This window comes from Platalea leucorodia (assembly GCF_965183815.1).
Source record: "Platalea leucorodia genome assembly, chromosome: 10".
NCBI classification, from domain to species: domain Eukaryota; kingdom Metazoa; phylum Chordata; class Aves; order Pelecaniformes; family Threskiornithidae; genus Platalea; species Platalea leucorodia.
This window is the reverse complement of record NC_138832.1, coordinates 8,651,005-8,678,304: the sequence shown is the minus strand read 5'-3', so window position 1 is coordinate 8,678,304 and position 27,300 is coordinate 8,651,005. Positions and strand designations below refer to the sequence as shown.

The 27,300-nt window shown below is 40.0% G+C and overlaps 1 protein-coding gene across 7 annotated transcripts in view; it reads right to left on the bottom strand.

Annotated features, from left to right (window-relative positions):
* Positions 1–27,300, bottom strand: part of MAP7D3 (MAP7 domain containing 3) — a 47,372-nt gene that overhangs the window by 5,252 nt on the left and 14,820 nt on the right. For 2 of the 7 annotated variants that reach the window (XM_082323029.1, XM_082323028.1), the window contains exons 3-18: positions 27,189–27,269; positions 25,610–25,773; positions 22,644–22,758; positions 21,666–21,698; positions 16,547–16,648; positions 13,997–14,095; positions 13,496–13,594; positions 12,273–12,398; positions 10,067–10,212; positions 9,558–9,688; positions 8,734–8,978; positions 4,140–4,275; positions 2,832–3,012; positions 1,569–1,673; positions 1,251–1,304; positions 397–490 (exon numbers count right to left, since the gene is read on the bottom strand). In XM_082323029.1, the coding sequence (XP_082179155.1) occupies positions 397–490; positions 1,251–1,304; positions 1,569–1,673; positions 2,832–3,012; positions 4,140–4,275; positions 8,734–8,978; positions 9,558–9,688; positions 10,067–10,212; positions 12,273–12,398; positions 13,496–13,594; positions 13,997–14,095; positions 16,547–16,648; positions 21,666–21,698; positions 22,644–22,758; positions 25,610–25,773; positions 27,189–27,269 (1,911 nt within the window). The remainder of the gene's footprint in view (positions 1–396; positions 491–1,250; positions 1,305–1,568; positions 1,674–2,831; positions 3,013–4,139; positions 4,276–8,733; positions 8,979–9,557; positions 9,689–10,066; positions 10,213–12,272; positions 12,399–13,495; positions 13,595–13,996; positions 14,096–16,546; positions 16,649–21,665; positions 21,699–22,643; positions 22,759–25,609; positions 25,774–27,188; positions 27,270–27,300) is intronic. The other 5 variants (XM_082323032.1, XM_082323031.1, XM_082323030.1 and 2 more) reach the window with 5 other exon arrangements.

Below are 27,300 nucleotides of genomic sequence, written 5' to 3'. Positions count from 1 at the left end.
ATTGCTATTCTAAATGAATGAAATCCAAGTGCCAAAATGACCTTTCCTAGCCAAAACTCGAGGCACTTGGCTTCAACAGCTTTGTTTCTCTATAGACAAGCTGCCTATAACAACACAAAATTTGTTTTCCATCTTTAAAAATACATTTGTAAAATGAAAGCATGCTGCCTGCATTTCACTCAAATAATTTTTGCATTTAATCATTTTGACTGTCTCTTGTGGTACAGAACAGGCAATAATCTACTCTCTCTGTTCAAGCAGAGAGCCTCCCTGGCATTTCTGGGACTTGCATCTTGGATCATCACAATGCTATTACGTGGGTGACCTTTTTAACAACGCTTAAACATCACTGAGACACTGACTGCCACTTAGACCTGACTCATCAAGTTTCCTTACCTGGTTGATCAGTCTTCTCAAGACCCAACTCTTCCTCCTCTTCAATATCCTCTCCCTCCATAGCCTCAGAGGCAGACTTCCCTTCATTCTGCAACTGAATTGCCGGAGTGTTATTCGGAATAACTCACTACCCTCTAGCATTTCACAAATCACAGCTCCCATGCAGGACTACTCTGTGCCCAGCAGTAAGGCCACACTAGTCCAAAGGCTAACAGACAATCAGGTCACCCTGCAACACCCAGCTCCTGCTGAGCAGGAGCCTGTGAAGGAACATGTGGGACCCACTTCCATCTCCTACCTATGAATTATTCCTGAGTGCCTTTTCCCCTCATTTCTCCAAAGTGTGTGCTAAATATGGATTAATTTTCAGCTATATGAAGACTTGAGTCTTTGAATGGTCAGAGAAGAACAACTAGTCCTCAGCATAACATTAACAAAATATGTCCAGTTTACTGTAGTGATCCAAGGGGCATCCAAGATTTGCTTTAAGCAAACAGATGTAGCCAGGAATTAAAGTTTTCTGGGGAAAACAGCCCCAGCAGAACGCATACAGTATTAAAAAGAAAATCCATTACTAACCAGTGTTTTTTTTAACCAATCTGCAAGTGGTAACGCCAGATCACATTGTTTCTATATGCGTCGAACAAAAACGCATCAGACTTTTTGTCAGAACAAGCGAAGCGGAAGAATATGTGCAAAGGGAAGCTACTGAAAATTGTTCTGGTGCACCAGAACTTTGCACTGCACGTGAAGGCCAGTTTGTGTCAGGGCAACAAAGGAAGATAGGATACAGGGCAAAGCGCTCTCTGGGAAGGGCCTGTTCTGTCATTATACAGATCCAAACAAAAAAGTACCTTGGATTCGTTTTGATCTGATTTTCGTGTTCTTTTCATTATTTCTTCGATTCTCTGTTAAAACAGGGAAAATATTTTGCAGTGACATACAGAGGTTTATATTTCAGCATTTTGGTTTAAATTTTCACTGATCATAATATATTTTTATATTTCATACATTTACTACTTTATTCACCATTTTTAAAGCTCACAAGCCAGAGCTGGCTTTCTAAAAAAAACACACTACTTCTACTTAAATGCACCTGAGACCGTTTGCCTGTTTAACACCGCAACCACTATTTGAGGCTGAGAAACCTCTCTGCTTTCAAAATAGTATACCTTTTTTCTTTCAAGCCTTTCCTGCATATTTTGCTGCATAATCCTCTCTCTTTCCAGCCGCTGTCTTTCAGCCTCTTCTTGAGCTTTTGCTTCAGCTTCTTCTCTCTGGAACGAAAACAAAAATAATAGAGCACCCAGTGCACAACTCATTCCCAAAAGTCAAAAGCAGAGCTGTTACAGAGATTCTGCTTCAACACAGACAGGAACGTCAGACAATCCCTATTGAATATTACCACACATTGCAGCTAAATGCCAATTACCCAGCTACAGACATAAAATATATATTACTATGACATTCAGAAACTGATCTGAAAAGAAAAACGATGTGCATGGCTATATTGTGATTATGCAAATGTTTTGAATGTTGTTGAGCTACTCAGGGTTCAAACTATACTTCAGGATGAAGATTTGTCTAAGAAGGATAATTTATAAAGTAACAAGACATCAGTTAAGTTCTAAACGTGGCAAAGTTAACTTAAAAATCTTGGCAGTCAGGTATTACTACCAAGATACTTGGTGCTGAACATCTTCTGTTCCTTCTACACTGGAAAATCTTTTCCAGTATGACTGGAAAGAAGACAGAAGCATAGCTGACACTCTGAATAACTGTTATGAACTTAAACAAGCTTTTAAAGAAACGTTCAGACACATGTCAATGCTATCCATAAGATACAGCTCTTCAAACACAAAGAATTTAATTGTAAAACTGCTTTCATTTTCAAAATTAATCTCATTTAAAGTAAGTCCACGTTCTGCAAAACAGCTCCCTTCAGTTAGAAGGATGCTTTTGTAAAGGTACACAGATACTAGCTGTGGAAGACTATTTAGCAACCTGAAAAGCAGACCTGGCAACACTACCAATCTTTATTTTAAAGGAATCGGAGCAAGCCAGATGACTTTCCAGACACACCACCTCCTTATAATCTGTAGCAGTAAGCTGGTAAAGTGGGCTCAGTACAAATATTTTTACATATGCAAAATAGCATCCCAGTTGGCTAAAAAAAATTCCAAAATATCTGCTTCTGCCCCACACTTGAATTTATCAAATCTTGGCGGGGGGGGGAGGAATCACACAGAGTAGGGCAAGGAAAGGACTTCAAGACATTCTCAAATCCATCTCAGACAGGATGAACTCTGCTTTACATCATTCCTGACAGAGATTTATCAAAACCATTCTGTGAAAGAAAAATCAAAGACAACCCCCTCAAAAACACGTCAGCAGCTTGTACGAGGAACACGGTTGGAGCCTACAGATAAGCAGACCTGGTGTTGAAGCTCTGCAAGTTTTTCCTGCTCTTCCTGTTCTCGGCGGATCCTTTCCTCTTCAGCTTGTCTTTGTTGCTCTTCATAAGCCAGTCTCTTTTCTTCCTCCTCCTTGCGAATCTCCTCCTCCCGTCGTGCTTTTTCCTCAGTTGCTCTCTTGGCCATTTCTTCTTCTCTGATTCTAGTGTTTCCAAGATACAGATTATCAACTGGATATTTATTTCTTTGAAAGTATGCATGCACATGAGACAGACTAGGAAAGCAAGAGAGTTCGAAGTTATCCAGTCACAAAATAACTGCGTAAAGATACTTTCTGGTGTGGATTTACAAATGCCACCATCCAGACCAGGCAAAAGAAAAAGCAAAATAACTTGGAAGAAACTATCTACGAGTACATAAATGTTCTTTGCTGATTCGGTCAAGGCAGGAGCAGGTTGCTCCAATAACGGAATGTTTGGTTGAGAAGTGGATTAAGTGACAACTATTTAGTAAATACCACCTGCATCCATGACATGAATGAAGCTTTTAATCACTGTCAAACATAAATTTAGTTCGATTTCCTAGAAGACTTGTTTCTTCTATAGTCCGAATTCCAGAGATATACTGGAGGTGTACGCTGTCAGATCCTGCAGACGTACACAACAGATCTGATGACATATTTCTGATAAAACATCTATAGTAGACTATATGCAAGTTTATGAGAGCTTTATACCCATGAGTGGAAAACAGACAAAATCTGATGTTCCATCATGTTCACAGAAGCACAGACAGGTGGCCCCTGATCTAGAATAAAGTTAGTCAGCACAAAGTCTAGAATTTAACAACTTCTATGCAGTGAACCAAATGCACACTGATTTCTCACGTTGAATTACTTGGCTGCAACATTTCTGATCCAGATTTCATATCACTTACATGAGATTTAATGTACCATCAAACCACTGCCTGAGTTCATCAAAGGAAAGTTTAATACAGAGAGGCTGACTATTTCAAGACAAACACAAACAAAACAAACACAAGTGGTGTAAAAAGCACATTCTAGTTTTGAAATAAAAGCGCCACTGGTGACTGGAAGGAAAAAGAAGCGGTGATTTGCACAGATATGCATTACATATATACTGAGATACAGATTAATGATACACACAGCAACCTGTCCTGTCTCGAATGGTGCTAGCGCCTGTCTCTGCTCCAGGAACTGCATTACGATTGACAGGAACTTAAATTAAAGCCTAGGAAACATATAGAGCTGGAGTGTCCACTCCAAGCACACCCCGCCACTGAAAGCATCCCTTCCTTCTCCTGAATCGTTACCTTTCCTCTTCCTGTCTCTGAATTCTTTCTTGGTCTTCACGCTCTCTTTGCTCCCGTGCTAGACGTCGTTTCTCTGCCAAGATTTTAGCAGCTTCTTCAGCTGTGGTGGTCCCTGCTACTGTTTTGCTACCTGATTCTGCAAAGGTTAAAAGAAACTGCTGTTAAAAAGCCCCAGTAACTTAAAATTAAGAAAGACATTATCACTGTGAGATGCAATTTTTCTTTTGGCCATCTGACCCACTATCTTTTCGATCAGGGCTCATCACTCAGCGAGCATATCCTGTATCTAAAGGCCCACAAGCGCCAAAGGGGAGTCCTAAAGAGATGCAGAGCCACAATATCTCACTGCCACTGAAATAACAACTCATTTCAACTACACTGATCCAGCCATGTTCCAGATGATACAGTTAAAGATATTCTCCAATTACCACAGTACCTAAAAACATGTTTCTGAAAAGAGATGTTTATTCTAGAACACTTACAAACAGTTAAAAGAAAACTGAAAAAAAATACTGCTTTAGGAAATACACTTAACTTCCTTCTAATAAAACTGAACGCACATGACCCTGAAGAAGAAATATTAATTTTTTTGATTTCTCTTGTTTCATAACATTAACATTCATGCCTTTATATTTATAGGGTATCTTAGAGTGCAAATAATCACCATTTTATCTGGCCCTGAAGGCACATACTAATGACTTCAGTAATACCATATTTCTACACATTTTAGCAACAAATCAATTTCCAATTTACATGGAGATCAAAACAGCTCCAACCACCAGGTTAGCAGATATTAATACAGTCCTGCAGTTTATGTTTCTTCATGTCCTGCCTGGTGTTATGGTGTCTGAACATCAGAGATACTATCGTAAATTAATGCTAGGAAAAAAACCAACCCTTGCCATCCAGCTGCTCTCAATATCTATTGAAAGAACTCTGATTTTTTATCAGTTATTCCCACTCTCTGGAAATATTACTGTTTCAATGTGACTTAAGAACTCATCATCCGAATATGCAGAGAATTAGCTCTTGGTGTCAGTAGAGCAATAGCATCATAATGTTGGTGAGGACCTGCCTTTCTTCTTTTTAATATTTCACAAATCAGCACATGTATGTTTGCTTAACATTTATAAAGCCTTCAAGTCAAGGTAATTTTAATCAACAATGACATCAGGGTTTGATCAGTTATTTTGCTTCTGACCTAAAGACAAATCATTCAAAACACAATGCCATCATTAGGAACTTTAATACCTGAAAAGCTGCTTAAAAGCCATGGACACGTAATCGCTACCTGCAGCTGTAGGGCATAATTACACAGAGTAAACCCTCAGCAGCTGAATCACGGCAGTGTTTCGTGCATGAAAATTGTTCTTGCAGTCCTAGGAAAAGCATTCCAGCACTCATGGAGTGCAGTCACAGAAAAGTTTTCTAATATTTAGATTTATCCAACACCGAAAAAGAAGCGGCTCCCCAAAACACACATAGCTTCTGATTTGGGGGAAAATGCAGTCATGTTGCTACAAGCAAGAATCAGCTGCGACAGTTCCAAATTCGAACTCAGTCAAAAGTCAACTCCTCCTCCTCCCTGAGCAGGAAAGACCACTCCTTTGCAGTCATAAGAACCATTAACAGGATCTGCCCACTCAACACTTGCATGTGCTTTTCTTCCTATATTCTGCAACTTTCTTTTTTATTTAAAGAAAAGGAGGGAGGTTTCATTGAGTGTTGCCAGTATACAACCATGAAGAAACCAAAACACCTCTCTTCACCACCACCACTTGAGTGTCTTGCCAGTTTAGACTAGTCACTTTTTACAGCAGAGGCTACCTTCTGTTGTGCACTTGCACAGCAACCAACGCAGCAGTCCTATTTTAACACTACTGGAATCTCAGCTGTATCAAAATTGGTTGACATTTAATGTCAGGTTTAACCTATTTCCCCCTCTCAAAATTGAACCTAAATAAGACAATCCTCAGCAAGAAGCCTAAAGGGTTTTGGCTTTTAGGTTATAGGGTTATAACGTGCTAATGATAGCTTGAAATACGACGAATATCTGGTATTGAAAATGACAGAAGAAAATCAGTCACAACGATTCAGAACACTGGAGGTACGGAAAGAACAGGAGGCATAAAACCCAAAGAAGGGTAGGAGACCTCAAGTCTATGGGGGACCTTCCCATTGCATTTTCACTTTTGAAGCTTTACTGATGTTTCCCATATGGTTACTTCAATAGTGCCTTCGTCTCCATGCACCCCTTGCACAGTCTGTTTCCAGAGGGCAGGATGTATTCCCAACATGATTGCTAACATGCCTTAAGAAGATTCTTCCAGTGTTATATACTCAGCTCCGTTTTCCTTGTACTCCCACTGTCATTCCTGATAAGAACCGTCTTTTTCTCAAAGGACCTTTTCATGACAGAAGGGGAAAGAGGGAAACAGGCAAGAGAAATGTCTCAGAACAATTGTAAAATATACTATTAGTTGGATGGAGGGAAGATTCCAACACATTTCAAGGCAAGTCATTTATTCACAGTCAATCTAGGAATCATATTCCAAAGTCTTCACTACCCAGATATAAAAAAGTGAGGCTCCATGATAGTTTATCATGGAGCATCATGCATAAGGTGAGAGCTCAAGAAGGAGCACTTCTTATGCTTTAAGTTGAAACAAGCCTTTTAACTCTCAGAGAAGCTGCGAAAGGCTGCTGCCAGAAATGACAACTGCTCCAAGTCACTGAAAAATAAAAAGCGTTTTACTGCAGAACAGTATATTTTAGTAGGAAGACACAAAAAACAAGACAAAAACTTGATTGCTGTCTGTCCGCAACGGGCAATCAAGTTTAGTTTGAAAGAGAAGAGATGGTATGAAGATACAAGAGCACAAAGCTGAAATTAGGTTGAACCTACAAGACCTAGAGACTGGTTTGCCACATGCCGTTCACTGGTGCGCTCTGACTTCAGAAGCTGTCTGGAATACGGCATTGCACCAGCCCACAGGGTGAACTGCCTACACAGACGTGTGAAATGAAAATTGCCTTGAAAATTGAAAGCAACTTTTTCTTTTTGAGAACAAAGATTTTGAATGTTTTGGTACACTGCAATATTGCTAAGTGAGGCAAAGAGATAAATGAAATCATCTCTATGTTGAAGAACATGCCCACTATTTCCTTATCTTCTACGTGTCAAAGAAAAAGAGCTTCACACAGCCCCCCCCAATATGAATCACTACAAAGATGACTAGCTTGAGATTAGTAATAAAATAAAATGGAAACAGATAAACTGGGTTGATACAGTTCCAGAAGTCAGTGTAGAGAGGAAAGAGGTGGGGCATCCAAGGAACAAGGACAGGTCGTCTTGTTCCACAGCAACTGGAAGGGACAGGAGCAGGACACATTGGTATGGAGGTTTCAACCAACCGATGACATTGATCACAATTGATTATGCCCCCTCTGAGGCATGCAATACAATTATCACAGTGATGTAGCGCATCGAGGATGGGCATTCTGATTGCAAAGATAAATGATGTGACACCGAAGATGGATGTGCAACTTCATACAAACATCCACATTTGACTATGACATCCCGGCTTCCTTCTAGAGGAACGCATGCTCAGAGAACTGTACCACACATGAGTTCTTCAGCTGACTAACACTACGTCACATCCAACATTGAGCAGTGTCAGGAAGAGCCTCAGAAATAACAGACAACTGCAGCAGCTGAGGAATGCACAACAGGAACCGTACATGCAGTAATGTGCAGCAAGCTATGTTCCCACTTACCTTGTGTCTGAAGGACACCCCCAGTACTGCCCACTGGCTGTAGTTTAAATCCCAGAGATCCCTCCTTTTCCTGTTAAGTCTCCCCCGAGCGCTCCTCCACAGAGAAGTGCCTGCCAGACCGCATCAGGAGGCTCCCCCAGATTCTGTTCTGGAGATGGCATTCTTCCAGTAAGAGGGACAGAGGCTGCACTTACTTGGCATGATGAAGAGGACTAGGAGACTAATTGCTTATCCGGTATATGGCTCTCCTTAGTCTACCAAGATAATTTCGCAGTGTGACCTGTGAACTGCCCACTTTTTCCTGAGGCAGCAATGATTATACATTCACTGGAATAAAGACCGAGGCAGCCTTCTAGCTTTGTGAAAACTGGCTCTCAGACTGTGATGCACCAGTAGCCGATTTTTTACTCCAAGCAGGTCTCTCTACACAAGCAATTTTAAGAGCTACCAACTGGACTGAAAGACCTTTGCATAGTTTAACTATTGACTTTGCAAACCTACGCTAGTAGATCTCTCAGCTAGCGTGGCTGAAGTCCAAAAGGCAAACAGGATTTCTGCTTTTCTTATGGAACAAGCAGTAATATCGAAAGCTCCTGACTTAAATCTCCAAGTCAAATAAACCGACTACTGCACTAAAATCCACACCCAAAAGTCATACCATGTAAAATTGTTGTACAAATAATCAGCAATGAACAGCTTCTGCCTTAAAGCATCCTACCCTCCAGCAGTCTGCCTCACAAACGAATTATCTCACCAGTCCTAGCACACGCCGGAGATGTCTTGAGTAAGAGTCTGTCAGTTACTGAGAAACACCCACCTTCTTTGGTCTTCGTGCTAGCTGCTACCGCTTCCCTGTCCAAGGCTGGTGAAGCACCTTGCTCTTGTCCTGTTCCTTCTGTGCTCTTATCCTTTGGTTTGCTCTCTGCTTCAGTTTTCTTTTTGGTAATGTTTATAACACCTGGTGTGAGAGGTGGACGTTGGATGGGTGCCGGTTTAGAGACTGGAGTAGGAGATGGTGGCCTTTGTTTTGACACGCTAGGTGAAGGTGGGCGAGTCTTTTGTCTGTTGAAATAAAGAATATTTTTCAGGGCTAACACTGAACACCTCAAACATGCAACTGAGGACAGCGGTCTACTTTGTGTAGTTTACATTATGTACCTCACTTTTAAAAATAAATCCACCCACAAACTACTGGTGCTTTCCTCAAAAAACTCAAATACAGGATTCCAAAATACCCTGTGCACCTGGACTCGCTACTTGTGGGCTAACGTCAAAACAGGTCTGCTAGCCCAGACCTCCATTTACTCCACATCAAGGATGAACCCTATGATTCTGATCCAAGAAACTTCCTACGCTAATACAGGCAGATCAGCTTACTCAGAAGCTCCCATGCTTCCTGTTGGTTTTAGTGCACAGACTGTACAGAAAATCAGGGTGTATTTTGCCTGCACAGAAGAGACATAGGTTCAAGAGTTGCATCCCTACTGTGGAAAAGAGAAATCGGACCAAAAATGAAGTCCTTATGTGTATAAACATGGCATAGTGTAGGTCATCCAAATTGTAACAGCACAGCTGTTGTGAGACAGGAAACATCCTTCATTTTGTTCTGAATAAAAGAAGATATTTAACCTGGACACATACCTAACTGTAGAAGGGGATGGAGGACGCTTCACCAAATTAGCAGGAGAGGGGGATCTTCTACGGGCAGACACAGAAGGCGAGGGAGGGCGTCTTAAACCAGAACCTGGGGACGGTTTTTCTGTCTCTGATTTCTAAGAAGATACATAAAACCAAAATAATGCTCACTCTCTGGAATACATTACAGACAGCTGAGCTGCTACCCCAACAAACATACAACTTTTCAACAAGATGTACTTTACATTTCCTTTATGCTCCAAAACACAGACCCAGTCAATACGTTACCTAAATTAAACTTTGGGAACCATAAGCAGCAAACAATATGCCTTTAAGATACCAGAGAGATCAAGGACCATAAAATCCCAATTTGATTTCAATACTGTTTTTTTTAAGCAAACGCTATTGAACATTTCAATACACAAGCAAACTGTTGAAACAGCATCTCACCCATCCTGAGCTGTTCCAAACCCCCCAATTAATAAAAACCTAATTCCTGTGGATTTTCAACAAACCTGGGTTGAATCTGGTGAACTTGCATCAGATGAAGATACAGAGGACTTCAATCTGTCGATGCTACGACTGCGCACGGGCACTTTAGGAGTTGGGACTGGGGAATTGATGGAACTGGCTGAAGCTGAACGAGGACAGAGGTGAGATTCTATAAAAGTTAGGAATTTGACAAGACAAAACGAGAACCAAGTGCACAGCATAAGAACAGGAGAAAAGGAAGAGGGAGAAAGAGAGAAAGAAAGATTGTGTGTGTTAGAAACCGTACAGAGAAACAGGCAGTGCACATCGCAATGGGTCACGGGGACAGACACCACCACCACACGATTAGTACTTTGGAAGCAACAGCACCAAGAATAAAACCATTCTGAAAGCAGCAGTCTGGAGTAGATAAAAATAAAATGCTTTTCCAAACAACGTCTAAATTTGCACTACACCAGCATTACTTTAATTTTAGTCAAGCTGCATCTAATCACAAATACTTCAGTTTTAATGGCTTAGCATCTTTCTTTACAAGTTCTTCATGACAGGTTCAAATTTTAAGCATGTTTCCCCCATACTCAAGGGGGAAATATTCCTTCTTTTCAAAAAGTATTTATAGAGCAGCATTACATTAGGAATCTGAGCATTACTTTACAAACTTTTCTTGTGAAATAAGCATTTTTGCAACATTCTGCTTTCCCTCTCTGACCCCTTTATTGCTATTTATGCGTGCCCTTTATCCACATTAACAAATCCAAATAAGTGGTGTAAAAGAAACCTATGGAGAGAAAAAGGTCAACTGTTAAACTAAAATATCTTTCCTACCTGAAGTGTCAATCTCTTCACACATAAGACTTTTTTCACTAACATAATCGTAGATGGATAAGCATACATAGATAGAAAAATCTACTTCTGAAACTAGATATTGGATTTTTCTGTAGCCTGAATAAGTTGTGACAGATGCCAGCACTTAATTTTGTAACTTTACGGAAAATACATTTTATTTTTATATTTACAGCACTTGTGCAAGGAGAACTGCATTCTGTTTGTGCATAGTTTGTGCTAAAGCACAGGTACGTTTCTAATGAAATGAAGAAAGTACCTCTAAGTAAACTGATAAAAATGTAGAAGTTATCTTTAATTCAGCACTAGTGAATAAGTCACATGCTGTCAGTAACAGTGAAAAAGATGGTATTTCCCCACATGACATGAACTGAAATATTCATGGTAAAATAAAAGTGGCACATAGATAGGTGTGCAAAAATATGACCGTTGACTACAAACCAAAAAAGTAAGAACTGATTATTACACAAGGAGAGCAGTGTAGAAATGTCACCATTACCAACAAGGACCGAGTTAAGTGGCATAAGATAAAAAATAAAAGATGGAATAACATACTTAAGAGGAAACAAGCAAAACTGGGAACGCAAGTTGTAAGGTTAAGAGAGGAGAAAGGACTCCACATTGGTTCCAGATATGCATTTACTGGGGCATTATTACAACCAATAATTATAAGATGTGGGATGCACCTAGGGCTTGCCCACGATGCAGGGATTCCTGCGCTAGTACTAAGCTGAGCCACAGTGTGGGCTTATCAGCTCAGTCTGGACCAATATAAAATTGCTTGAGCCAGCCAGGGTTTCTCTACAATATCTTCTCCTTCTAGTATGCCTCTACTTCTACAATCAGCCTGAGTGAAGCCAGCTCAGGGCTCCCTGTACTTATGCTAAGATAACCCCTTCGTCATGTTCCTACAAGAGTTTCTCCCCCTAAAGAAATTTCAGCTTTGCACTTAGTCCTTTCAGCCTCCTTTGAAATTACATGTTTGTTTGGGTTTTTTCCCTTTCATTTCCTAGCACTGTTCTCTTTCGGATTCATTTGAGGGTTCACCCAAACGCAGATCTCTGTCAGTTAAAAAAAAAAAAAAAAAACCACAACACAAACAAAACCCAAAATGAACACCAGCATCTGGTTCTCTGCAGAGCAAGTAAACTGGCACTGGAGTTTAAAAGCCAGTATTATTCTATGGTTTTGTAAAGTAAACATGCAACAAAGCATATGAATTGGTTATTACTGACCAAAGAAAATACTGGATAAGTAATATTACACATAACCATATATTAACTGGCTGATTCATACTGAAGTGTAGCACAGTTAGTGACTATCATGTAAGTTCTTGCTTGAAGAGCAACTGCATAAAACTTTCAGGCTTTGCTGCCCTCCTGTTACCTGAGGGATCTTGTCCATCAGCCGATAATGTAGCAGCACTTTTACTCCTAGCTAAGGAGGCCTGCGTGGGGGCGAGGAGGCGACTGATTACGCTACTGTCCAGAGGACTGAGCTGGGAGCGACGAGCTAAATGATGGGAACAAATCAAAAAGGATCCAACATGAAATCATATAATGAAAAAGACAAGCAGTACAAAGCAAAGGACGACTGTGAGCATTGTTGCAAATCATAACAGTTTGGGAAGAAAAATACTGAAGTCATGGAGAGGGAAATCCAAACTAAAAGCACAGAAGGGTTAAACACTGCAATCTCTTATGTTGCACTTCGTGTCCTTGGCTTGCTTAATACCAATCATTTTAACGTGCAAAGACTGGCACGCATACAACAGAGATGAATGCTGAAGTCAGTCAAAGTATGAAAAGTTTCTGACCCAGCTCTTCAGAGCTATATTCTCTAGATTGCAGGAAAGGCTGTTCTGACGCAATAAACAGAAGACTTGCAAGTCAGTGGACGGTTATTGTCAGGCATCATTTGCGCACACAAATTCACATGGACAGCACCCATCACCCTCCCATACAGGAAAGATTCTGAAGCAGAATATAATTTCCACTGTCGGCAAGAGCTGCTAAAAAGGAAAGTTTCAGAATTGTTAACTCAAAGGGAAAAACATGTTAGAAAAGTTGCTAGTCTTCAGCTTTAGGAAGAGTTGCTAGAAAAGAGGTTATTTGTAACCCAGTGGGGAACGCACAGACCAAAAGAGACCGACGTGAGAACATGTTTCTTCCTTCATTTGCATGCACAAAGTTTAGGCCAGCAGCAGGAACAGAGAAGTTGCTTTTAAACTGAATAGTGAAAGAGAGCTTAAAAAGTAAAGGTAAGATTTAACTAAGAAGTGAATATATCAGTGACATTTTTACTATATCTTAACATTTAAGCCTACCAGCTTTCAAATCTCTCTCTCTCTCTTAAGCAGAGAGACATTTTGCCGTCTACTTACAGTGCCATTTAACAAAGTCAAAGTCCTTCTTACAGGATTTCTTTTTTGTCCAAAGGGAGAAATGTAACCCTTACCATTTACAATTTTATCTTTACCACTGGATAACTAAAAAGCCATTAAAAAGTCCTAAAAATTTAAGAACGAAGGAAACTAGTAAAAGTAAGCCTATCCCAACTTTACTGTGAATGGCTTTAACAAGAAATATTCAGCTTTACGAAACAACCACCTGGTTTTTCTTCCTTTTTCACTTTTTCTAGTTCTGGAGAGGATTGGGGTTTACTACTCATTCTATTCAAAGATGTGCTCCTCTTCTTTTCTGTTCCTCCTAGAGACCAAGCGTAAGGAAGATTATTTTAACAAGATATTTACACATATGATTTTCTAAACTGCCATTCCCATGCTTTGCTTTTGCCAACCAGCTAAAACCACCGATCTATCATTATGAAGCACTAGTTTCTCATGAGTTAAATGGTTTGGCTACCATTTGTCTACTGTCCCCCCACCCTTCCACTTTTCAGAGGAATAAGGCTGGTTTACAGACACGGTTACTCAGTATCTGGCACTGCAATGTGCATGATGATATTTATGCCACAGTCCACAGACTACATGCACAGCAGTGAAAGCCTGAGTAAAAACATTTATAATGAAACTGGGACATGGTTTAAAGTCAACTTCAAATATCCCATTTACTGCCTCCCAGTTCTCAAAACAAACTGGTTTCTAGCACCTTTCTGTTCCACCTGCGAACCTTTGAGGGCTGACTGCTGAGAATGTAGAGGAACTTTGTTATTCAGTCTGTTTAATGAGGCGCTTCTCTTTGTGGTACCTGGAAGTGAAAGCGCATGGATTAATTTTATTGAAAAGCCTAAAAGCTCCCTCCAACACCTGCCCCACGTCCCTAAGACACAGAGAAGTGATTAAGTCATTTTATAGCATGAATCCTTCAGAAGCAGGAAAACTGGATCAGGGAAGAATTACTCTATATAAAGCATGATTTCTTATATTCCTGTATGTTACTGATCATAGCAGCAGGATGCCAGTCTCAACAGACCTCGTTTGACCTACCAAGGCCATCCTTGTACGCCTTTTTAAATAAATAATTGGAAAAGGCCATTGCTCCCACTCTGTATGAGTCAGAGCAAGAAACAAGGTGCTCAGCTCAGAATTAACAAAGACCACAGCTGATTAAATACTCCACTGATCCAGGGAGAATCGTCTCCCAGTTCCGCATTCTGCTCCTCCACCTTCCCAGGCACATACACACAGCAGAAGCAAAGTGGTTAATTCTGCGACTGCATTTTCTATCCTTTGAATTTAGCCATCATTTACCAAACAGCCGTTTCTTCTTGAGTGCCAGATCAAGAGCATAGACTGGCTCTAACTTGCTGTGGTGATCTAAACCAGTCAGTTAGTCAGCCTCTGTATCACTGGAGTCCTGTTCAAACTTCTTGTGTTTCAGGCCACCTGAGAATTTTTCCTCCAAAGCGAACAAGGATTCGCAAAGGATTTCAAGGTATGACAGTAAGTTTGAAAGCAATCCCAATTAGTTGATAATTAGTGACTTCCTTTGTTAGCGGCTTAATTTGTACTTTACAGCCCTGGTTCTGACTCATACCCAGAGCTGAACCCTGCAGACACGTGATATATAAATAGCATTTTAAATCACAAGCGGTCTCCAGTGACTCAGAGCCCCTGCAGCTATGCCAGTAGAGATATATTCACTGATTCCCCTACCAGGCATACAGGGTATGAGTACAAGTTTTTCTGCTGCATCACCTTCCGACGTGAACCAGCAAAATCCCTGTTAGCTGTGTCCACGTTAGGGATTCTTCTGGCACAGCTCATTTCATCAAAGGTTGTAAACTGACAGAACACTGCAGCATAGACCTAGTTGAACTTGGTTTTGTATTAAACAGCTCTTAGCTTATTAATGCTTTTCTTCATTTTGGGAAAAAAATACAACATTTGGCATACAGGCAGGTCCTATGAAACACCGGGAAGATACCCCACAAGGAAATCGTAGGCTAAAACAAGCTGCTATGTGCTCATGCAAATAATTTTTTTTTTTCTTAACCAGTAGATTAGGACAATTCCTTGTGTTTTGTTATTTCTTTTTTTAATATGGAGACAGCAGATTGCTATAATTTACAGTGTGACCTTGACGTAACATTCTATAAGGTCTGTTTCGCATCTCCTCTCTATAAGTAGCTTACATGTATCAGGACAGGGCAGAGGGGAGGAGGCAGAGAGGAGACTTGCACATACTGGTTTACCAGAGAGTGAGAAAACCAGAGATCGAGCCCATCCTCTGCATCCCTGTTAAGACTACTTGGGTGGTGCACATTTTAAACATGACACACTGCAGTCAGGAGCTTCAGCCGCCCTGAAGTTGCAATTCAAAATGAGGCTAGAAGCCACAGAAATTGGTAGATGATCTTTAGAGTGCAAACTCTCTCAAAAACCCTTAAAAAAAAATTAAAGAAATAGTTGGCTTCCAGGCCATTTCTATTCCTTGGCACAGTAAGTAACCCAGAATGCTTGCAAGCAGTGGTGTGCACTAATAGTTTAAGAAATGCATAATTTGGGTATCAGTATCAAGATTACACTAATTTATTGGGCTAGGAAATGGTGTCAGAACTGCACACTATGGCTATAATCATGCTAGAATTCCAGGACAAAACAAAACAATCTCCTCCCACCCAAAAAACTCCCACAGGTGTCAGAGTTTTTCATGCATCCTTCTCTATTTGGTTAAAGCAGGATTCTAATATTAAAAAGAAAGTGTGTGTCTGTGGAGTACAGGACTGGCACAACAGAAAGATGTCAAAACTACGTTGATTTTTTCCTTCCCACACATAATCAAATGACGGAAACTGTCTAACAGAACAAGGCAAACTTTATTTTTGCACTATTTCTATTTTGCTGAAATTTTAGGGTGTGATTTAAGCCATGCAAACCCCTAAAGATGATGTGAAATGATTTGTGAATCAATCATTCACCAAGATTTGACTTTAGCAAAACAATTACAGAAATAAAAGAAATAAAAAGAACAGCAATCTTTACCGTTACTCTTCTCCTCTAACAGAGATCACATCAACTGGGTCAAAGCCCTGAACAGTCAAGCTGGATTAACAAATTGCATGAAATGCGTTTGAGATCAAAATATGAAGTGAGTTACAGAGCAAGGGAGGAAGAGGAGTAGCATTCCACCTCCTGTCTCCTCCCCAAATAACAGTGAAGCAGTACACCTGCTACCAGCAGACACGCAAACACTTACTTCGATCAGAAGCGTTTAAAAGCGCTGCAGATGATGACAACCGTTTATTCATGACAGCGTCTGTCTGTTTGAGGTTTGCTGTGGAGGTGGATCGCTTGCTGGCTGTGTAAAGAAGCGCTTACTTTAGAATTCATCTTGGTACCTGAGGAAGAACCCTTCACACATTGCTGTGAGCTAACTTTGGAAGTGTTACATCCTGAAAGCTATTTCCAGTTTTGCTTCATGAGAAACACAGGTTTTATTTTTTCCCCGCTTTGAACAGACTCGATACAATTAGCACCAGTTGTAACGTGCACAAAAAAGGCATTTAGTTTTAGTGGAGCGATGCCAAGATTTTAGGCATATGTATGCAAACAGGTGATTTTTAAACCTTGTGCTCCTAACACGTGAAGACAAAAGCTACTGAGGTTGTGTGCTGTTAAGAGACTGGCAAGACAGAGAAAGTAACAACAAAAGCTGAATAACAATAATTTCTTCACATTGGTATGTCAAAGCAGTTTTTCAATCACTAGTTAACAAAACCAAAACAAAATAAATGCTTTTGGAGGGATAAAAGGAAGGCCTGAGGAAAGGCAAGAAAGCATTCCTATTTCTGACTACTTCCCAAGGGTTGCTCTGACTATTTTAGAAATTTCTGAAAGCTAGTCCTTAAGTTCATGATTCCTATCAATTTTGCAACTCTTCTGACAAACATTGCCAGAAGAGGCATTAATTATCTTTTTATATGTGTACACACACACACACATATATACATATACAAATCACATCTCACATGGCAAAATTTCAAGTTTACTACAAGCCAGATAAATACCCGCTTTTTAATTTCAAATAACGTACTTTCAGGATGAACACTATTCCAGAGTGTGAAAGCCTTGGAAAAGCATGTACCTGTTGCTATGGAAACTCAATAAGCAGAAAACAGTAATGCACACAAAGTAATGCAGACCAGCATAATAAACACAAGAAATTCTATACATCAAACACAAGTAATCGATTTTGCTGGCATACTGGACAGCAAAGATGATTAATGTGAACTCATTAGTGCATAAGTACCAAAGGAAAAAGCAGCTCTACTCACCACAGAGGCAGCATCTTTTCCATTTGGCCAGCATGCTATAGCAGCTCCTTATAGCAAGAGCCAGGACATAAGGATTCCTATGGACAGCCCTGCCTCTGCATCGTACTTTTGACCCACGCACCCAACCCAGGCTTCCTGAGCCAGGGGCCTCCCGCAAAACCATGTCAAGCAAAAACCAAATTTTGGAGCTGAAGCTACAAAAGTGGCAAGTTCTTGTCACACTGAACAAGAACAAAGTCCCCAGAGGCTAAGAGGGAGAAAGGGGGATCTATTGAATCCAGTTAAGAAATGAAGATCTGATCTTAGCAGATACTTTCCCAACATAACAAAAAAAAAAAAAAAAAGGCATTTTGTGAATGAGGCCAGAGTACTGGGATAACTACAACAGCCTTGAGAGGTTTTATATACGAAAATCAGGAAACTCATAATTCATGTATTTGGGTGTTTTCAAAGGAAAAGACTACCCTCTAGCGTCTGCTCTTACAGAGAAAGCCTGGCTCCTGCCAGAGCTCAAAGCGTGCAAGTCAAAGGCCTCCAGACATCGTGGAGATGCTTCATACAAATTTCTCTTCATTCAAATTAGCACTTGCATGAAATCTGAGATTCTGGTTCATCATCCAGAGGGCGGAAAATTAAATCTTGCCTTGAGGAAAACTACACTGAGCAAAGTAATTCTTTTCCAGCAAGTTTACAAGTTCTGGAGATGGGCTGTGCTGTTTAGTAAAGAGACAAGGAAGGAAACTTCTACTAGAAGATTCAAAAGGAAAAATGACAGTCTATATACGATTGTTCAGACAAAAAACAGTATCAGGTTCTATTTTACAGGGAAACAGAGGGCAGTGGTGAGGGCATGAGCTAATATCCCATTTGATACCTTGACTGAAAAAAACCTAATTGGTAAAGGCTATTCATACAGATATTTAAGTCTTCTTTTTTCAGAAAATTTTAAGATCTTAAGAAGTCAATGCTTTTTTGACCAATGCATTTGCAAATATATGATCAGATGGCCTCAACTTTTTCCCTACCTCAACCACAAGATAGCTTCTGCAAACCTGAAAGCTTTGGACAATTCATGAGGAAAAAAGCTTTAGAAGACAGACAGGATATTCTCGAGTAAGGTAGTCTGGTTACATAGGTAAAGTACTTTTCTGTATTTTGGGGGGAAGTTAAATTACTTATGTCAAGGGATTCTAAATGGAAAAAGCATACAGCAGAGTCCCACACAACACCAAACATCTGTATTGTTTTTAATGGAAGGGGGAAAACAAACTGCAGCAAAGCCATATAAAGCACATGACTGCCACGCAGCAAGGCCTGCAATCGGGGAAGGAGCTGGGAAACATGGTAGCTTAAGAAAAATCACTATTAGAGAGAGCAGCTCTCAACCTAGCTTCTGTGTTTCACTGAGAGAGGGTGCTGGAGCACTGCCTATCTGAGGCTGGATAACATTAGGCTAAATAAAATAAGATTATCTGTCTCTTAGTTCCTTCCAAATTTCTACTAGGACAAGAAAGCTCTTTATTTAGAAAGGAGAGACTCCAGCAGCCCAATTTCTATTCTAATAGCACGTCTCCACTACAAATGCACCTGAATGTCTAGTTTTGCTCAGCAGTCATCACTAAACCTCCCTCATTTACAAGGACTCTGTCATCAAGGATGCTTTATTACGCAGCCCTGCCATTTCTCTCGGCAGACCCACACCCTGCATATTTCATTTTAGCACTGACAGCAATGTCATTAATGTAACATTTGACTCTGGGGCTTTCATCAGTTTTTAAATTTCAGGCCATCAGTGGGGTACTTGGTGCAGTCTCAATGAATCACATTCTGTACATAATGCTGATGGCTGGTGAAACCTTCAGTTACGTGGGGTTTACTTTCCAGAGCACACTACCTCTGTCACCCACAAATGCTGCTTTACCAGTCGATGTTCCTAAATATTACTGTTGACACAGCCAGTTCATGGAAGAACGTATCTGATTTTATATTTTTTTGCACAGCAACACAATAGACAAAAAAGCCTTTAGTCCTAAAATAATGTAAAGAATATTTGAAATCTGTTCCCCCAATGGTTTTCATTTTAAGAAACAGAGCCTTTAATCCCAAATCTGCACAGAAACTGATGATGGAAAAATAATATTGTATCGAAGCTTGCTCTAGATGTGCTGTTAGAGAAGGTGCGCTATTTGGCCACAATGACGTAATGTAGCAGAGCTCATATGGTGTCATTTTTCAGAAATCACAAAGTAATTGTTATCTTTCCAGCAATTATGCAAATATAAGGTGAAAGGGACCAAGTAAGGAGTTTTTAGAAAGCTGGCTAGACTCGGGCATTCTATGTGGTTTGGGTAGATTTTAAATAACAATTAAGTGAGAAGCTTCCAGAAAGCTAAGGACAATCCTAAAATGGGAATAAATAGGAGAAGCATGAATCCCATCACGATTCCACATTATCCAGCCCAGGTAGGACAGCTGTACATTTGAAACCTCAACATAAAGATGAACACAAATTTAAAACAGCGTGGATGCACAAGTGTCTTGGTCAAACACTGCATTATCTGTTTATCTCCACATTCAATTTTTTTCAAAATTGGTGCCAAGTTATTCAAACTGATCAACAGTAGCTGAACTTATCTGCTCCTCCTGCTGTTACTTCAGGATGCATGAGGTACAGCTTAAATGCCTGTTTTTACATCAGGAGCATGTTTGCTGGAAGACACTTCATTTTTAATGTGCTTCAGCAGCACCGTGGTTCAAGTCTTCCTCCACGATCAAAAGGACAGATAAGACTCATTTCCTCGCATAAATGAGGAGAAAGCAAAGGACATGATTTTATGTTTGTTATAAAGTTTAGCTTTAAAACTAGATAAGGTAGAAAAGAATAAAGGAGAAAAAAAAATAGTGCTTTCCTAACCATCTAAGGCAAATGTGATTTCCTAGTTTCAAGGTTAAATGACATTTGGTAATGTGGCAGACAGTAATTGGATTTATATATGTATCCAAGGAACACATGTTAAACAGGTAAACCAATCCAGTCAAACTGGCTAATTTTGGAGAAAATTAGGGATTCATGCTGTGCAGAGAAAGGCAAGAGAGAAGTTAAATAAAATACACATGCTTCTGCTGTGTTGCCAGAATAAGCCACAGTAGTTAAATCATACTCAGTCAGACTTCCATTGCATTTTCAAGTCTCATATTGTCAGCATTACGAGACAGCTGTATTGAATTAGTAATGCTGCGAGCATGCACAGATTTTCAGAATTCAGATTTAGCTGGGTCTCAGCTGAGAGCTATCATCTTAAACTAGCTACAAGAAATAATTTTGCTTATTAAAAATATAGCCCTGACAAATATATCAGTGATCCAAAGCATTTCTATGAATGGCTCAGTCTGTGCACTGGGAAGTGCCAAAAATCCAACAAAAACATGTTTAATATATAGAATTATGTTTAGATAATTGGACAGATCTGATTTTGCAAAACCCTTCTTGGAAAAAGTATCCAACTGCACAAAGGACCCATTCCCTTTCACAAAGTTTCAGCAAAATATCATTTGATTTTGCAAATGTTACTTCAATAGCTGGTAAAACAAAGCAAAAAGAAAACAAACCAAGCCCTACCATGTACTTTTTGCAAATTAGGAAACAATGAAAGGGTTCGAAATTGCCCTTAAAAAAAAAAAAAAGCAAGCGTAGACTACTGAACTAATTTATATTCAAATATATACCACTAAGAATTTCTCTTCTCCTCCCCCATGCTGTATCCAGTCATCTTTAAAAACCCAAATGCATATATCCTTTCCCTGAAAATTCCCTCAGGATACCATGACTTAAGCTGTAGTTTAATTAGCTGGGAGGGACAGTTAAAAACATAGGGGGCTGCTTTCTACTTAGGGATCACATTTGTTGCACAGCTGGCCAAGATCCAGGAAAAGATCTATAAGAAGATGGTTTTCCGTAGTTTCAGAGAAACAAGAACTCGAGTTTAAAAGGTTAGTAGTGAGTGTGAAACAACAGAAAAAGAACATTTTAGAAATCAATACCACCAGTTCCACCTTCATCTGCGGTCTGCTGTTCTGTAGAAGAAGAAGGTTTGTAAGCTAAGTCACAAGGTCAAATAGCAAACAACGCAAGTTAACCAAAAAATGGGGAAGCTGGATATCATAATCATCATTTATATCAAAGCACTTTCAAACATGTTATAAATAAAAGTCAACACTCAAGCTGACAGAAGACTCTACTCAAACACACTCAGTACAATTCCACCAATTTGGAAGATAGGCTGAATCGAAGCATTTTTTGGTTTATTTTATTCCTGGACAATAACTTATGTTACTTATTGGCGGGGTCTTCCAGTTCAGTAGTGCATGAAAAGACCCCTTCCACTGCAATCCTGATTTGCTGGTCTGATTTCAGGATGTTTACAAGCAGAAACAGTAAATTGTGTGAAATAGGAAACAATCTGAGCTCAAATTAAAGAGTGTTAAAATGCATCACCTGATCTAGAATAGAACCTATTCTCCGAGAAGCGTGGACACTGCCCACTGCATCTCCTTACCCATTACTGGTAGTGCAAATAATGAGCATTCTGTAACTCTAAGGGTGTGTTTAAAGCATTTTAGATGTAATATTACAGTACAACTGGTTTCTTTTGTTTGGTTTATCATCAGTGTTAGCACACCATTACGTGTACTGCATTTGAAGGATTCAGAATGATTTTAACATTATATACAATTCCTCTTATCTGATGGCTGGGTGCTGGCAATGCAATGCTGCCAGGTGTTTGATTTCCCATGTGGCTTCTCTCTAGCTCTTTCCAAAATCAAAAATAGCTCTAAGTCTAAGCAGCATTTCAGGGCAAGTACAGATATGAATCTTTCCCCAAGAGAAGATCCCGAAGATCCTGTTGTAAGATCTAAGATAGGAAAGGATGCCCAGGTCCCTATGAATAGTGCTGCACCTGCCAGTGTTCATACATAATATTCTGTGATTTTAGCCATGCTAGAAAAGGTGCTGCTTACCTGTTTTGCTCTCTGAATCTGGAGTTACAGACCCTCCCCATGACCATCTCTTCTGTCGCGTTTCCAGTCGCTGATTCCGTTCCAAGGTACGATGCATAACTGCTTCATATCGCTCCTATCATCAAACAACACCTCTATGAAGCTATATAACTATAAAGCACAGCTACACCAGAAGACAAATATAGATTTCCCCCCCCAGTACAATTTAAAATCTGTTTTACCTATACTGCCCAATAACAAGCTTTTGTTACAAAAACTATCATGCAAAGAATGTTAAAGGCAATTAATGGTTTCAAAACACTGCAAACATGATTAGGTTGAGCTAAAGCACAGATAATCTATTCTACTATTTAAAATAGCCACCAAACAGATTTCCTACTCAGTGAACAGCACTACTTATTTTCTAAATAGGGATGAACCCCAAAGTCAGCAATAATAATTGCTTACCCTTTAAACTATTTATATTCTTAAGTTATTTCTAAAAGGTGCTAAAAATTGTCCATTATAAAATACCAAGTATAACGTTATTTGTATTTTCAGAGAACTACACAAACACTGACCCAAGTCTTAACAGATACTGGCATTGAGAGATATGATGAAACCAGAAATAGCAAGACACGAAGGCTAAACTACAAAAACAACCAATCAACTCCAGACCTCAGCAACCGCCGCTGAGAGGACAAAGAGGACTGAAAGAAGCTTTCTCTTTTGTCTCCAGGACTAGCAACTGCTAACGTGGGAGCTTTAGCTCTTGTGCATAAAGATGAACTGTAACCATGCTAGAGTGTTTCTTCTCCATAAGCAGCCAGGTTTCCATACGTGTGTCAACAACAGATTTCTCTTCTGGCATAGTCATATCCCAAGAGATCTTTTGAAGCAGTATTTACTGCTGATACATTGCAGTAAGATGCCAAAGGGACTCATTTTCCAAACATTTCTCCCTCCTGAGGACACAAGACTTTCACCTTCTTTCAACACCATTTCACAACACAAACTAAAAAAGTCGCAGTGCATAATGGACAAAGTAAACTCGGAAGGAAGGGAGGAAGGATTCCGTTCACGGACAAATGATACAAGTAAAAGTTTGTGTTTGAAATATAAAGCTTCGCTTCCCCTCTGTTAAAGAAACCTGAACTAGAGTTTACCTAATGCAGCAAGGTACCCAGACATTATGTAATCTGCAGATGATATTTCCATGGAGGTATCTGCAGTGTGGTAACTCTGCAACGTCATAGTTAAAGCCATAGGCTTCACCACAAACAACAGAAAATCAGTTATCAGCTCAACATAATAAGTTGCACGGCTGTACAGAATAACTGAGTAACTGTGAGAAGACAGGTATCTCAACCCTAGCCACGGCTAGTTGTCTTCAAGACCTTCCTAGGCAGACAACCACTTATTTTTCCACAGTATTTGCTATTGTGCTGCTGCTTCTACGTTATCTAAGGAAGGTGGTTAACTAAATGAGACTTGACTGAAGTACCAAACATTAATGTTGGAGAGTATGTATTTTTGGATGCACGTCTACCTACTAAATTTACAAGAGTAGGTGATATCTTGCTGGCAAATAATGCCCTAAGATAGCTTAGCTTCTTTAAAGTGATTATTTTCTAATGTCAGAGTACAAAAGTCAAGATCTGTTTTCACTTTCTGGTTGAAAGCAAGGTTTACAGGTTAAGTGCACACTATTTTCCCACCTGCTGGATTCTTCACGTAAAACTGTCTATGTATAAGGTCATCTTCCTCCAGGGACCAAGTGAAAGACAAGGTTAACACCAATCAAACACTCATCGGCTAGTCCTTATCTTCCTTGATGATTCACCCCAGTGGCCACTTTAAAACATATCCACCATCCTCAAAATTACATGAATAAATGTACTACAGGCTTAGGGGCAACACCTCTCGAAGCATAAGGGATGCTTTTTGCTTAAGTAGTTGCTTAAAGAGACGATACTGCAGTGGACTGCAGTCAAGGCCCACCCAAACATTTCTGCTTGTTCTTCAGCAATGTAAACTATTCCATGAAGTTCAAATGGAATATCTGAACACACCCAGAAGCTGATTACAGATAACCAAACACCAGTGTAGAATACTGCCAGTCAAAAAGGTTAAAAAAGATGTATTGCTAGAACAATGTAACAATGGCTGGACTCCAAGGGAACAGCCAGCCAAGGCTTACATGCTCTTCATCAATGACCCACAGCAAGTTCCTAAAACTAGCTCCTGAAAGCACATGTGCATGTCACGCTTTTACTGCTGACACCCTGGAAATGGACCCTTTCAGAACTTGCATCACGGTTAATACGTACTAGCAGACCTACTCTTCAAAGGGGATGGCATAACTTCATATATTTATTTCTACTTTCAGCTTCTATCAATCTTGCAACGAACTCTGCAACTCGGATACTGCTCTGCTGGTCCGTGTGCAGTCAAAGCAAAGGCAAAGAGTCAAGTAAAAACAGTCAATACACAGCTCAAAGCAGCACATGGTAACTACACAGATAACATTATCAATGGCACACCATATAGTAACAAATTGTAATTTAGAAGAACCAAAAGAATGTGAGCCTCTTAGGCCACAGTGGGGCTCCCAGGAAGCAAGACACAGAATTAAGGGAAGTCTAAGACCTGTCACCCACGCCGATTTACAAACAGAATCTACAAAGTGCACCAACAGGAATCTAGAAATCTGGGAGCATGGGGTGGGGTTTTTGCTCTTAAGAAAAATAACCAGTGGCCAAACAGCAATCACAGCTCCTAAAGTCCTGAGTGCCTCGGGGATAGTTAAAGCTAGTCCTGGGATGGGGAGGGAGGACAGGCCCACTTTAGAGATGTGGAAAATATTTTTATGTTCTAATACATTCACCATTTCTGTAACTTTCTATTTCACACCACTTCAGAGCACGGTAATGTAGGAAAACAATGTAGGAGTTTCTTTAACACTACAGAACTTTGACGCATAGTACCTTTTCCTCCTCTATTTTCTGTTTTCTCTTTTCTTCTACTGCTGCCCTCCGTTGTTCCTCTTTCTGCTTCTGTTCTTTTAGCTTTCTCTGCCTTTCTTCTAACTGTTTTTCATACTGGAGTTTTGCTTTTCTCTCCTTTTCAAGGATTTGGGTCTCTTTGGCAGCTGTAAATTTTTAAGGAAAAATTAAAATCAAACTTAACTATTCATTGATATTACAACGCAACTTACAGGCAAGAGACTACCAAGCAAAATTATCACCACTTAAAGCTAAAACATACAGCAAGATTAGCTTGCAGTGCTGCACATGACGACAGAGTCCCCAGGTTGGGCAGGAATTAGAACCTTTCCTGTCATTAGACGTTACTGTCTAGACAGGAATGTCAGGATATGCATATACCCTATGTTAAGCATATACTTTTCTTCCCATCATAATAGTTAAGTCTTTATAAGTAAGTATTAAGTTGAGTATCAAAGAGCAGAATTCTATACGTTGCGATTTTCATTTTTTTAGAACAAGATATAATGAAAAGATTTAAAGCACCGAGTGACAAGATGGGAAAACCCCACAGTTATTGCATCCGAATTCAAAATAGTTATGTCGCTATTCTCCGCAGCCTCCACCTAGGAACAGCTGTGCGCAGTTGAACAGGAAGCTTCAAGTCCTGTGACAAAAAGCTAGTGGTTGAATACACAGTGGAAGTATTTTCTGCGGCTAGACAGATGAAATGAACCGAGAGACCAGATAATTATACCAACAATGCACAGGCAGCATCTATGTAAGGCCCCCAAAATAATTCTGAATTTATACATGTCCTAGTCCTATCCTCTGTCCTATCCTAGGACGTGTCCTAGGCCTGTCCTAGGATAACACAATCATTCCCGTTCCTGGGTGATTTTGCTTTTATGTTAAGAAACAAACATACGGGTCAGAGAGACACCACTCCTCACAAGCTGCGAGAGGAGAACCAGGACTGCAGGGCATACTGCGACCCTTTCATCTCTCGCTGCACACACACGCAGCGATTCATGTCACAAACAGCATAAAGCTGGGCAAGAGTTTTCTGCTCTTCTCTAGGTCTCAGATGCTTTGCTAAGATAAAGCATATACTGCTGACACTTCAATCCAGGAGTCATTTCAGTGTATGAGGAAACAAGGGAAGCAGTGTTCAGGGCAATCAAGCCATTCAACTAGCTAAATCTTTTTTGGTTTTCTCTGAATCAGCACTCCCCAAATCTCAGTCTTCAGGGCTATGGGAAGCAGTTCTAAGCTAAAAGTTTCACTTTCAGAAGTGTTTTTGTTAAGGCTTTCAGTAAGAAATTGGCTAAATTTGCGTGGTGGTCACTAAGAAATGGAAGGTCAGAAGCAACATACAGCTTCAAGAAGCTAAAAATCTCTGGAATGTTTTCCTCTCAAATCTAATACTTCTCCATTCAGGTTCACAGATGGTCACTGATTCAAGACCAAAAGCAGACCTTGTCTCTTGTCCCCAGCAAGCTGAACAAGAAGTAAGAGAGTAAGTTATGCCTTGATGACGAACATTTTAGGAAATTCTATTTTAAATGAAACATGAAAATACCATGTTGCTTTTCCCGCTCTTCTCTACGCTCCCTGGCCAGTCTTTGTCTTTCTTCTGTTCTCAGAGTGGAACCATCTATCACTGTCAAAAAAAAAAAAAAAAAAAAAATTGA